The 13189-nt window shown below is 47.6% G+C and overlaps 1 protein-coding gene across 2 annotated transcripts; it reads left to right on the forward strand.

Annotated features, from left to right (window-relative positions):
• The first annotated feature begins 8225 nt into the window (after window positions 1–8225).
• Window positions 8226–13189, forward strand: TMEM213 (transmembrane protein 213). Of its 2 annotated transcripts, none has more exons than XM_014937293.1 (3): window positions 8226–8387; window positions 10583–10651; window positions 12287–13189. In XM_014937293.1, exons 1-3 carry the CDS (start codon window positions 8306–8308, stop codon window positions 12454–12456), a joined length of 321 nt encoding a protein of 106 aa, XP_014792779.1. In that variant the 5' UTR covers window positions 8226–8305; the 3' UTR covers window positions 12457–13189. The 2 variants fall into 2 exon arrangements, with proteins under 2 accessions (XP_014792779.1, XP_014792780.1); XM_014937294.1 differs by having other exon boundaries at window positions 10586–10651.

Consider the following 13189-nt stretch of genomic DNA (forward strand, 5'->3'; position numbering starts at 1 on the left):
AAAAAGCATTTTCTCCCCATACAGGAATGTTTTTGAAACAAGATACATGTAATATCATGCATTTCATAAGAGTTCCTTCTGTCTATACGCTTATTATTATTTACATTGAGTAACCTGAACATACAAATTGTCTGTAGTTGTTCTTGCACATACTTAACTGATTTGCATGCACATACACAATAATTATAATTTCCCAGAGAAAAAACATGTAAGTAGATACATTTCTGGCATGCATTTAATTTTGTAATAAGCCTACATTTTATAAATAACAAAACAAAATCCCTTCATATCCTTACTACTACTTCCTAATAGGGATGGGAAGTCAATTGTCTTTAATCCCCTCTCTCTCCACAAATCTTCTCTTGCAACACTTTTTTTAATGTGGATTCTAATAATTTTCCTTACAATGTATAAAAGATTTATCTTAAATGTGAGAGAAACACTTTACAAGATATTAAACTTTTGTTTAACAGGAGGACTGTAGTAACTTGTGTGTATTTGCTCAATTGTCTTGTGAGTTTCCCTTGTCTTACTCTCTGTACCCATTCACTAAATGATTCAAGGTGTTGAAAATACAATAAATGATAACCAGTAGCTGTTAAAACAAACCATACCATATGCCAGCTCCAGTGGGTTAAGTAAGGATATAATCTCTAGAGTTTGTTAGACATTTTTCAGCAAACTATATTTTTCACAGGAAAAAGACAGAAAAGCTGCAAGACTCCCCCACTAGTAATGCAAGAAATTAAAAAAAATCCCTGCTCTGATTTTCAAAAATTTAAAAGACTTTCAAAAAGTTTAAAAGATCATCAAAACATTAAAAGACAGAAAAGCTGCAAGACTCCTCCACTAGTAATGCAAGAAATTAAAAAAAAAATCCCTACTCTGATTTTCAAAAAGTTTAAAAGATCATCAAAACATCCCATCTTAAATTCTTTAGACTGAAAAGTGTGACGAGACTGTAATTTAAAGAAGTTTGCACTTCTACACCTGCAGTTAACTTCCCTTCAAAATTTTAAAACCTTAGAATTAAAAGAACAAAACTCAAATGAAATATTTGGAAATATCTTAGTTAAAACTGCTTCAAACCATCCAAAACCAGGGTTCTTCTACTTTTCCTCAATAATCAATCAACGAAAAACACCAAAGGCTTGCTTTCACTGTGATGTGGAATGAGAGAAAAATGAAAAATATAACGAGAAACCTCCTTCCAGCCAGGAAACCCTTCCCAGCCCCACTGCGAGGGAGGCAGAGCTTTCACCCCTCATCCCATTCCTTGGGATGCCCAAAGGCACCTGCTGCCAGCCATGCCTCCGACAACGCCCCTTCCCCCCATATTTTTTTTGCTTTGGCAAAAGAACAGTTAACTGAGAAACCACTCACGCTACCCCCCGTTTCCCAGCAATATTGCACTGGGTTAAAAACCCACCGGGCTGGGGCAGGGTAAATCCCGGTGCCGTAAGTGGCTCTGGGGAAGGCGTTACTCGGGTTTACCTCTCAGCCAGCGCTCTCCTTTCCAGCAGACCTTCTCTCTCCGTGGGGAAGGGGTGAGTTTCTCCCCTCGGTGGGCTGGTGGTCCCGTCAGGCGATGATGGCAGGGCTGTGCTTTGGCATGGCTGCGGGCACCACGCCGGCGAAGCGTCCCGGCCAACTGTCCTGTCTTGCACCGGGCACAGCAAAACCTTTTCTTTTAAGGTCAGAACTGGTGCAGACCAGAGAAAGGAAACCCTTTTCCACCCCGAAACAACCCCCAGGTGGTTTGGTCCCAGCGCTTTCTAGCTCGGTCACAACCTCAGCGTCAGGTCCGTGACAAGCAGGAGCCGTGTTGTGGCAGCATAGGGCTTGTTGAGACCAATAACAGATGGGGCATGCCAGCTCACACCACCCCCGCCACCCCAAAACGAGTGAGAACCTTTGAAACCTGCTGTACCCGGAGAGCTGCAAATCCATAAAAACTCATTTGCAAGCCCTGGATGGAGGATCGGTCGCCAGAGAGGTGGAAAACTTCTGCGCCGTTTCTGGCTGGTTTTTCCTCACCGAAGGCAGCCGGGGGAAGGACAGGGAAACAATGGGAGATTAATGATTTTCCTGCAGCCGGGGGAGAGGGCAGAGCTATACAGCAAAGAGAGGGCTGGGAGGGCAAGGACTCACTCAGCAGCGCTGCACGAGCCTGGGGTAACGCAGAGACACGGGAACTTGATTCACACCCCTTGAAATAACAAATGCCGGGGGGAAAAGTGGCTTTATAGACTTTCTCCCACTTCAGCTGCTAAAGCAAAGGCTCCAGAGAGAAATTTGGCTCCTCCTAAAACCAAAGGCTTAGCTGCCACGGAGGTCAGAGTAGGCAGCCTTTCATCCTGGGAAATAAGGCTGGCTGGGCCACTATTACATCTAGCATCAAGAAGCAGCGATAGCCCAGAAGAAGAGCTGATGAAAATGCATGGCTGTATGTAAATTGTAAAGTATCCCCCTAAAGAAATGCTTTCTCAGACCTGTTTTTTTGGAGGTACTCAGTAGAATATAACTTGTCCAAGGGAAAAAACACCAAAAGGTGAGTAACAGGAGAGAGTTTCCCAACACAGAGTTTTTCTATTCAAAACCAACAAAGATTGGGCCCACATCCCAGGGAGAAGAGCACCTCTTTTATGAGGAAAGGCTGAGAGACCTGGGTCTGTTTAGCCTGGAGAAGAGTGAGAGGGGATCTTACCAATAAATATCTAAAGGGCGGGTGCCAAGAGGACGGGGCCAGACTCTTCTCAGGGGTGCCTGGTGACAGGAAAAGGGACAACTGACATGAGTTGTAACACAAGAAGTTAAAATCTAAACATGAGGAAAAACTTCTTTACTTTGAGGGTGACAGAGCACTGGTACAGACTGCCCAGAGAGGTGGTGGAGTCTCCTTCTCTGGGAAGATTCAAAACCCACCAGAACGCGTTGCTGTCCAACCTTCTCTAGGTAAACCTGCTTCGGCAGGGGGGGTGGACTAGATCATCTCTGAAGGTCCCGTCCAACCCCTACAATTCTGACCCCTGTCAGCTACTGAGACAAGACTCCTGCCATCTTCTGAAATCCAGCTGCTTCAAGCCAAAAAAAGAGGTATTAAAAATTATAAGGCATTTCTGCTAGGTGGGCCTAAACCATCCATTTTGCCCAGCTGAGCTGGCTGTGGGCCTCCCTGGCCTCCCACCCGCTCTTGCTCCACTGTCTCCTCCCACACCAGCCACCACCGTGGGCCAACTCTGCTTTCTCCATCAGTGCTACCATGGAAAAGGAGAAAGGCTGATGAAATTCAGCCCTTTCTGTTGGGAAATGAGAATTTCTCTCGGTAAGGCAGAAGTGAAGTCACTATTGCCAGCTGCCCATCAGGCTGCAAAAGCAGCACGTCCCCCATGCAGGGCTGAGAACTTGATGTGGGAAAGGAAGGTCATCCCCTCCCAGCCCCTGCTATAGTGCTTAAATAACAGGAGTCATCATTCAGTTCTCCATCAAGGTATATTGACACAACAAAATAAAACGGCTTCTCAGGCTACACCCCCACCTCTGAACCCACAGCACATCCTTCCCCTGTCAAAGCTGCCGTGTTCATTTGATGAGTTGCTTCTGGCTTGCACCTATGCTGCTCTTACTCAGTCCTGTGGTTACACTCAGCTACTCCCCTTCCAGCTGTCGGGGTCGGGGGGAGCAGAAGGGCCCCCCCAATGCACACTTCATCACCAAAGCAAGCTGGGCTGTGCCGGCCACCCCATCCCGTTAGCCGAGGAGGGAGCGAACATGGAGAGACAAGGGATAAAGCCATCTCCCTTGTCCTTCCCTCCCCCCTTCCCGGGCAGAGGAGAGAAGCAGAAAGCATATCCTATTTCATGCCTCTGGCATGTGGAAGTCAGAGCATTATTTTGTAATAATCTTATTATTAAGGACCAGATGATGATGGCTGCTGACGAGGCGCCGTTCGGAGGAGCCCCATCAGTGGGCTCATTGTTGGTGCTGCAGCTCTGCCCGGGCGAGATGAAGGCAGCCTTTCTCCGGCAGCCCCGCGCCGCCCGGCCAGCGGGTCTCGGGGTCCCTCAGTGGGGTCTCCAGAGGGACAGCGTAGGGTCACAGCAGGGCCACAGGCTCAATATTTGTCTAATAACAACCCCAGCCTGGACTGGAAAACACAAAGGGCACGGTTGTGGAGTTACTCGAAATGCCATGCAATGCCAAAAGAGCTGCTTTTTGCCGTGCGACAGAAAGCAGATCCCTTCTCCCCTTTTATTTCACTTAAAGAGTAAAGCCTTTGTGGTTTTGATTTTTTTCCCTCCGTTTGCCTAGTTTTAAAAAGTCAAATCCCCTGGTCTCAGGTAGCTTTATCTTAGATGGCTATTTTTCACATCAATCAAGACACCAAACAAAATGGGCCCCTCCCTGATGAACATACTATTGGCATCAGGCTTACAGTTTTGATCTTTTAAAAGCCATTTTGAGGGCTTTATAAAGGTCCTTAAGCTTTTTTGAGCTTTGTGGAGGCCACCTGGGAGGGAGCTCACCCTGCAATACACAGACAGTGGGTTGCTAACAGACAGACCTGCCTTCCCAAGAGACAGTTTTTCTGGAGCTGCAGTTGGACATTTAACCACCTACCAACCAAGGGCAGGAGACAGATAGATCTACTCCTGTGGCCTCACCAATAACTCAGACCACCCAGCATCCTCCTTGGCATTTAGGATCATGACCTCAAAGGCTGCACTCTAATCATCAACTTAAGAGTGCAGGGGGGTCCCAAACATTCAACCCCTCCAGTTGGGCTGTCATCACTTTCAGCAGCATGGGGAAGTTTCATCCAGATGTAGGTGGCTCTGGGTTCAGCATCTCAGCCATAATCACTCCATCCTTAGCTCCAGCATGCAGGTTTTGTGTGGCCACATGTGATGTTAATGCATGAGCTCTCTTTCACCAGAGCTCCTGCCTGTTGTGGCAGCTGAGCAGAGCAGCACCTCAGGTACACTGAAACAAGAGTAAGGGTGTAGTGAAACTGACCTCAAGGGTCATGCAACAAAAAAGGGATTTGTCCTCTTATCACTGATATGCCCAGAGATGGTGTACCTGCTCTGCTGTGCTCTCATGGGTTGTGTGTTTTGCCCCAAGTTAAATACCGTGCTACGGCTCAATTAGCATCATGCTGGTCACTGCTGGGATGGAACAGGATTGCAGCAGCAATCAGCTTTCATTTGAAATTTAAAGTGTAAACATGTTGCCTATGTAAACAGAAAATGTGTGTGTATATATAGACAGAGTGACTGTGCACGCGTGTGATAAAGGTAATAATTTTCTGAAAGCCACACCTGGTGGTGATGTGTCAAGGGTCATCAGAGAACTTTAACTGTGAAGCTCGCTCTCTGTGGCACCAAACATACCAAACGACAGGTACTACCTCCTTCATCATCGTCAAGGAAAGCTGACCAGCCTCACTACGTGCTGTGGAAGAGTCTCCAAGGAGCGGGGTGGGGAAGCACCTAATTTTAGAGTAAACGGGGTGGAAACGGGAGCTGGAGGAAGGGAAGCCCCCGTCTCTGCTGGTGTTGCCATCGTGCCTCATGTGCCAGGGCACCCCCCCTGGAGACAGACCTTCCTGCGATGCGTAGAAACCAGGCTAAGGGAAGGCTTTGGAGAGTCTTATCGCTCTTCGGGCAGTCACAGCACTGAAAATATGAATGTGTTACACAGAAGACATGAAACAAATCCAAATCTGTGTCAGGAGATGATTTTATAGGGCTCCCATTGTGTCTGAACTTATCAAGCAAAGCCTTCATTTCCAATCCGATCCAAAAATCACTGAAGCCCAACGCAGCCTGTTCACTGCTTCAGGAGACTTTGGAGTGAGGCCTTTCTGAACCATGGAGGGAAAACATTTTGGAAAGGAAAAGAAATACATTATGTTAATTGCGCAAAACATTTTCAGCAACCCTTAGAAATGAGCACATTTACCTGCAAGCTGACAAAGGGGTTTTAGGTACTAGTTAAAATTCAAAAGAGATTTCATTACAAATCGAATCATTCATGCAGTAGCAGAGCAGTTTTGTCTTTTCATTTCCCCTCAAACATTTTGTGCTGCCCAGAACACTTTTGTATTCATTTTTGCAAAATTAATGGCCAGGTCAACTTTCAGCAGGAATCACGGGTGAGAAATTCAGGAGGGAGAGGTGAAGCTGGAGGAAGAAAGTGGAAGCCCTTTCCCCAGTAGAAGTAACAGAACACTCAGGAAAAAAAACCACAAATTAAAGACAACTAGCATGAAAGGACCTAGACACTTAAATGAGGCAGAAATGAAGGTTATCCTACAGGCTCATTTCAAGTAGCTCTAAGCAGTTGGAACTTTTTTACAGCACCTCTCCTGCCATGATTCATGTTTACCAAGGCCACAAGCGATGGCCACTGGGGTCACATACCCAGCCTGGCTGCCACCGAGCATGAGTCACCTTGTGCCACCCCTTGGGTGGCAACTGAAGGATGGGGGCCACAGTCACCACCCCAGCAGCAGGAGGTGGCTCTCACAGACCAACCAGCACAGCCTGAACTCCACCAGCACCAGCAACATGTTGACATGAAAACAGGGAGATGATGTGGGTAAACACGCCTGCTTCAGATGGTTTGGGGTGCCCTTTCTCCAGGGGAAAAGCCTGACTGCCTGTGTCCTGCTGCATGGTGGAATTATTTGCAGCTGGAGGGAAGCAGAGTGTTTTCAGTGGTGGAGGGTGGACAGTGGGGACAACAGCTGGGTTCACCCCATAGAAACACCAGGCAGGGCTAAGCCTGTGCAGGTTTTGCTCTCAAGCTTTCTCTGAAACAAAGGAAGACCAAACCTACCTCAGATCTTTGCACAGCAGCACCCTGTTGTATGTAGCTCACCCCACTTCCTGTGGAAGTTCTATGACGCCTGTCCCTGTGGGTTTCAGCAGTGTGGAGGGAGAAAAAGAGAAAAATTTTAGATAGTACCCATCCTATGAAGAATGCTACCCCAGGCACCTTCCTCCTGGTCTCCCACGGCATAGCTGCACATCCCAAACAGGCCCCAGACAGCTTCATTCTCACGTGAACACCAGAAGCCATGAGTGACCACCACTGAAGAGCATGAGCAACCTGCTCCCTGTTGAGCCCACCTCTCCCAGTGCCTTCCTGCCCAATTTAATGCCAGAAGTTTTCTCTTTGGAGAAATTGGACATTGTGGTGGGTCAAAGACAGGAGTAAGCAGAGCCAACAGCATGGGGAACAGCAGCAACGTGTGGTGCTCATCAGACCAGGACACCACCACCAGCACTTCAACAGTGTGGCTTTTCCAGCCAGGATTGTATAAAATATCTTGCCCTCCAGCTGAAATAATTTTGCCGGCAACCCTCCCAGTCTGCAGACAGAGCTGTGCTGGTGGGAGAGAGCAGCTCTTGGTTTTGCCTGAACTAGGAGGTGGCCTGATGATAAGAGGAGAAAAACCTGCTCGTTTATCACCACATTGCTCATGGGTGGTGGAGTCAGTGACACAGCTGTGCTCACAGGGCAAGAGTGGCAGCAGCTTCTCCTGTGCAGAAAGGCCCCAAGCTTGAACTGATCCCAACCCATAACCCAACAGAGGTCCTTCAGGAAAGGACCTTCTGTTACTGTAGAAGAGTCCTTAGTAGCCTACATGAAGCAACTAGTTTCACCCATTTCTCAGTTGAAATGTGCCTGTAGCCTATGTTAACTCAATGGCTACTGTATCAGTGCGGTCAAAGACTGATTTTTCAGGCTTCCACATAGACCTTCCAAAAATTCATGACTGCTGGGCAGTTTTGTTTTTTTTTAAGAGGGGGGAGGAGGGGGGGGAGGTTCAAGCCAACAAACATGCAAAATCAAAGCCAAACAGGGAGACAAATTCTCTACCCTGATCCTCTGCTCCTTTCCAACTCTGTTAGACCATCTTCATAGCACCAGAAGGAGACTTTTAAAACAAAAGTTGCCTGAGACAGCGCAGGGAACAGCTGGCACTGGAGGGCTTTCCTCTCTCCAGCTGCAGCAGATCCTGGGGAGAAACCTTCAGGCTTGACCTTCAGGGCTCTCTACCTGCCTCAGCACTGGTATCCACCTCCTGCTGGAGCTGTTTTGGTCAGAGTCCTTCTGTTACTTCACCCTGTTGCGGCAGGAAAGTTCAAGGTGTCCTGGCAGCAGGGAGTTCCTTTGCTCCACCCTCTGCCCTGCACACCGGCTCTCCGGGCTTATCCAGGGTTTGCTGAAACAGAGCTGCCGGCGACGGTGACCTGATCCGTGTGGCCACCCGGGTGGGAGCTGGACCCCCAGCATGAAGCACTTCTCCAGCAAGCCCTGGGCAGCCTTCGCTCTGCTCTTCTTCACCATCACGCTCCGGTATTCCTCCTCAGCAGGTATTTCTCTTCTCTTATGCTCCAGTTTCTATACCCTGCCTTCTCCCTCACTCCTCTCAACCCTAAATATATTGCCCGCTGGCAGTAATTTATTCTTTAAAAACAAGGTGGGCTCCCTTGCCTCATCTAAAAAGTGTAAAGAGCTGCAATTGATTAATGCTAATGAGAATTACTTGACATGATTGATCACAGCATCTTTCCAAAGAGATGTGCTTTTGCCAGCTATTTACACACCCACTGTAAATGCGACTGAGCTGCAGGTTGCTCCGCTGAATGGCAAGGAGAAAGGGGACCACAGTTACTTGGTCTTCCCGTGTTTGCTGAGGCAGGGGACTATTTGAAACACCACCCAAGAGGCTCACTGTAGTCTAGTTTAGCTCTCATTAGGTGCTTTTTGCAGAAAATTTGGCTTTGGTGCCCCCTTAATTGTAGAAGCTGCCTAAAACCAAAATGTAACTGAGACCTGTGAGCTGCTCCTTTCCCATCAGGCTACTGCCTGAGTTTGTATATCAGCACCAGTTGAGACCTGCCAGATGTTTAAAGATGGGTTAGCTTTGACAGCCTGTCCTTCGGGCTGCAAAGTCTATAAACACGAACCAGCACTCTGTATTCTGCAGCACTTTCTTCCACAGGTTGTACACAGTTTTTAATGATTTTTCCTAGTGCTCCTGTGAGGTATTTATTAACCGAGAAAAGAAATTATGGGCTTGGCGAAGGTCATTCAGCACATTCTAGCAGAGTCAGAAAGAGGAATGGGGAGTACTAAGACCCTCCCCTGGAGCGGGCTGCCCGGGGACCCTCTCCCAGTGTGGCAGTGGCCATAAGGAAAGCTCTGGTCTTGCTGACGGTCAGTCAGCTCAAAATGCAAAGCTGGGCAACAGCAGGTGACCCCAAGGGGGACATCTCCTGTAGGGCAACCTCAACTTATTTGCTAGCAAATTGCTTGGAAAATACCAAACTCAAAGCAAAGGTTTGCTCTTGTTCTGGGTTGGTTTTGTTTTTTTTTTTTTTTTTCCCTGAGCTGAAACTAAATCTGAGCCATTGTTTTGAAATCTTCAGTGAAGTCAAGTTGAAACTGATCTTCTCTCTCTATCACACTCCAAACTGTCAGCTCAGAGTGATGGCTTGACTGGAAATAGTTCTCTCACAGCCTCTGCCTGGTCTGTGGACCAGCAGCACGCTGGAGCCGCTCCTGCTGCATGCAGTGGGAGCCCTTGCTCCTGTAGCTTCTCCAGGACGTTTTTCATGGATCTCTTCAGGGGACCATTTCAGCATGGGATACTTCATCTGCCTGAACTTGAACTGTACTGCTCGTAGTGGCACAGGTGGAGATATTTCTTTGACTCCCTTCCTTCTGCAGCAGGGGAAAGGCAGGTGTTAATACACAGGGACCACAGCAGCCTCTGCTTTTTCCACGCAGGTGTCCTGCATCTGATCTTGCAGTGCTGAAGCTGAGGGGCCAGGCGGGTATTAGAAGGTCTGAGGAGGCCTGTGATACCAGGCTTGGAGTCCTAGAGACCAGTCACAGCACTGTGCTAGAGTGCACATGTGCTTTGATTCTGGGTAGAAAGCAGGACAAAGAGGCAAAATCTTCACTGAAGCCCCTGTCCCACCACCTCACTGATTTCTGTATGTTGTATTTTCCATTCTGAGCCAGTTAATGGGTTTCAGACACAGGTGCATCTGAACTGCAGCAAAGCCAAAGCTTCCCACTGAGGCTGTGGTGGATCTGCTGAGGTTCTGCACTGATGGGCTCAGCCCTCAGCTTGGCCAGACTCCTTCACACCTCACAGAGCCAAAGGGCAAAAAGAGGTAGATGTACAATTATCTGGCCATGGATCTCACCATGACACTGAATACTCTCTCTCAGTTCAGTCCTTGCTCCTTCTGCCCATGTAGCTTCGGAAAGGACGGTAGTTAATTTGAGCTCTGAGTGAATGGTTCCCACCAAGGTCATACCCAGGCAGAGGGATCCAACTGCTCCTTATGGCTGGTGCTACAGCAGGTCTCTCTAGAGCCTATGCTGACAGTGGTGGAGTCAGGAAGCATTCCCTGAGGCAGAAACTTATTTTCTCCAAGTTGTTTCCATCCTACAGACTCCAGCGAAGACAATGGCTTTCAGATTTTCATGCTTGATGCCTACTATTGCTTTTCTAATCCAACTTGCCTTTTCTCCTGTGCTTTCCTTCCGGCAGCAGCTGAAGACGTCTCCAATGTTTCATCAAGCTCCAAGCTCACAACTGAGTACGAACCACCATGTCTTAGTAAGTCTTCATAAATCATTACTGACATGATAAAGCCAGGTGCTGAGTCCACACAGATGACTGAGAGGCTGTCCTGGAAAAGGATTTATCTGTTGTCAAGGCTTCCATTGTGGCTGGAACTCTAGGATGCATTTCTATGACTCCTCCACTGGCATGCCCTGTATATCTTAGGTACATTCAGATGGATTCATAGCATTAACAGACTAAGCGTATAGCTACTTCAATTTGTGTATCCTAAAGTTCCCTGACAGACTGACAGCCTGTAGGCACAATGTGGACTCATGTGAGCACCTCCTTTCCTCACCCCACCAGGTCTTCCCAAACAGACAGTCCCAGGCAACTTGAGACCCCACCAGCCCTCCCAGATTCACCTTCCATCCCAAATGTCCAGAATCCCCACAGTTCTGCACTTCCCAAAATATAGGACATGTACCAATAGAAGTACGCTACTTCAAAGCATGACATGGGGGATTGGGGTCAGGCATCCCTCCCTCTTCCCTCGGCAGATACTAAACATGTCTCTTTGGTTGTGGGAATAGCTTCTCTCCACAGTGCAGGACAATTGTACTGTGTGCACTGAAAGCCAATGCACAGGAACATGGTCCTGCCTGACACACGTGAATGAGACCAACTGAGCAGCACCTGCACTTGCCTCTTCCTTGGAATGGTGCAAAAGACTGATTGCCCTGCACCAAGCTCAGAGGGCATTCACTTTTCACAGCTGACAAGCCTGGTGCACACCAACACACAACAGATGGAGCTGCAAGGTGGTTCTAGCTGCCTCAGCTCTCACAGGTGCTGGGGTTTCATGATCAGCTTCTATTCCACCACAAGAGGTTGAGATACTATGGTCCTTCAGGCTCCCTTTGATATTTCTGCATTACCACCCAGGATGCAGACACAGAGATGGGTATCTTCACTGTGCCCTAGTGGTGGAAAAAGTATGGTAGATGCTTTAAATCACAGCAAAAATGAAACAACTAGTGACATATTCCTTAACTGATAGGAAGAAATTGGATTGATTTGAGAAAAAAAAAATAAAGATGCAAAAGGTGCAAGAAGAAGAATACATGGAATCGCTAAAAATTAATTATTGTTAAAAATTATTTAATTTTTAAATATGTAGAGCAGAAATCCCCCAATGGTGGTGTGTTTTGTAGGTGTTACACACAAGTCACAATTAACAGCCCACCAAAGAGCAGCCACTGCTTCTATTGCTGGAAAAGGTATCGAGTACCTAAACCATTGGACATCCTGCTGCAGATGTCTCTGTTAGACATCCTCTTACTCTCTTACATGAAGATTTCTTTGCCCTGGGTTAATTTTTAATTTTAACTAGGTACTTCTATCATACTCTGTTGCTAAAAATGACTGAGCAGATGGTAAGTAGGTGTTCAAAAAGACTTCCATAATGGTGGGCACAGCAGTTAAGAGGAACAGCTCAGGTGTTTGGCCAGACAGGAATGACCAAGTCTTGAAGACATAGAGGTGACACTGAATATTGCCATCCCCCAGGTTAAGAGCCAGGTTCAGGAGAGAGATGCCAAGGCAGGCTGATTTCCACCAGCCTTCTGGCAAAGGAGACCTGTTACATACGTGGCCTCCCATCAACTCATTTGGTTTCTTTGCCACCAGACGTGAACTTCTGCCCACAAGCGGCCCTGTGCTGCCCATCGGGTATGGACGACTACGGATGGATCGCAGCAGCCGTCGGCTGGAGCCTCTGGTTTCTGACTCTCATCCTGCTCTGCGTGGACAAGATCACAAAACTCCGGCCTGACGAACCCAAATATTTGGTAGCCTGAAGCAGGGCAAGACAGCAAGCACCCGGGAGCAGTGGGGTGCAGTCTGACAGAGCATTTCAATCACTTCCTAAGAAACAAAAAAGAAAGGGAATGTACCTTCAGCTAAAAAAGGTCAGATCTAAGTGGGGCACCTGCTGGGCCTTCACGCTCCATGGCAGGTAAAGAGCTGTCAGGCAAGGTGTGGAGCAGGCAAGTCCCTCTAAGCTACCACATGTGTCCCACAGTGCACAGAAATCCTTTTCCCTGAGCCCTTCCATGCCCATTGCGAGTGCAGCACCAGCAATGAGACCCTGAAGGACCAGCTACCAGTCTACAGGATATTGCCTTAGGACAACCCAGTACATAACCTTTGCCTTTGAAACAGAAAGTGGGCAAATAAAGCTATTTTCTGGAGGATCAGCATTACCAGATCCACTACTAAGCTATGGGGCCAGGTTACAGCAGTATATCAGGTGTAACTCATTCATTATACTGAGTCCCTTTCACTTGCTCACCTGCAGCGAAAACTCTGTTATGGAAACTTCAGAATTACTTGGGCTAGTTTGAAATTAAAACTAATTTTTTTTCAGTGCAGTCTGTATGTGAACTGTTTTGTAGGAATTGAAAGTTTATTCAGCTTGCACCTGCCCATGTAACAAACCCAAGCCGAACCGTGGCAGGCAGGTTTAAACCAGCATACCAATTCATGCACAAAACTGCTCCTATTTATGCAAGATGATAATAAACATCCTTA

Source organism: Calidris pugnax, unplaced genomic scaffold, assembly GCF_001431845.1.
Source record: "Calidris pugnax isolate Ruff unplaced genomic scaffold, ASM143184v1 scaffold1, whole genome shotgun sequence".
NCBI classification, from domain to species: domain Eukaryota; kingdom Metazoa; phylum Chordata; class Aves; order Charadriiformes; family Scolopacidae; genus Calidris; species Calidris pugnax.

Excerpts from the sequence above, each read along its gene's own strand:
- TMEM213 (XM_014937293.1), top strand. The coding sequence starts at position 8,306 with ATGAAGCACTTCTCCAGCAAGCCCTGGGCAGCCTTCGCTCTGCTCTTC. Across the intron at positions 8,388-10,582 it reads CCGGTATTCCTCCTCAGCAG|CAGCTGAAGACGTCTCCAAT; the intron begins GTATTTCTCTTC and ends TCCTTCCGGCAG. Across the intron at positions 10,652-12,286 it reads GTACGAACCACCATGTCTTA|ACGTGAACTTCTGCCCACAA; the intron begins GTAAGTCTTCAT and ends CTTTGCCACCAG.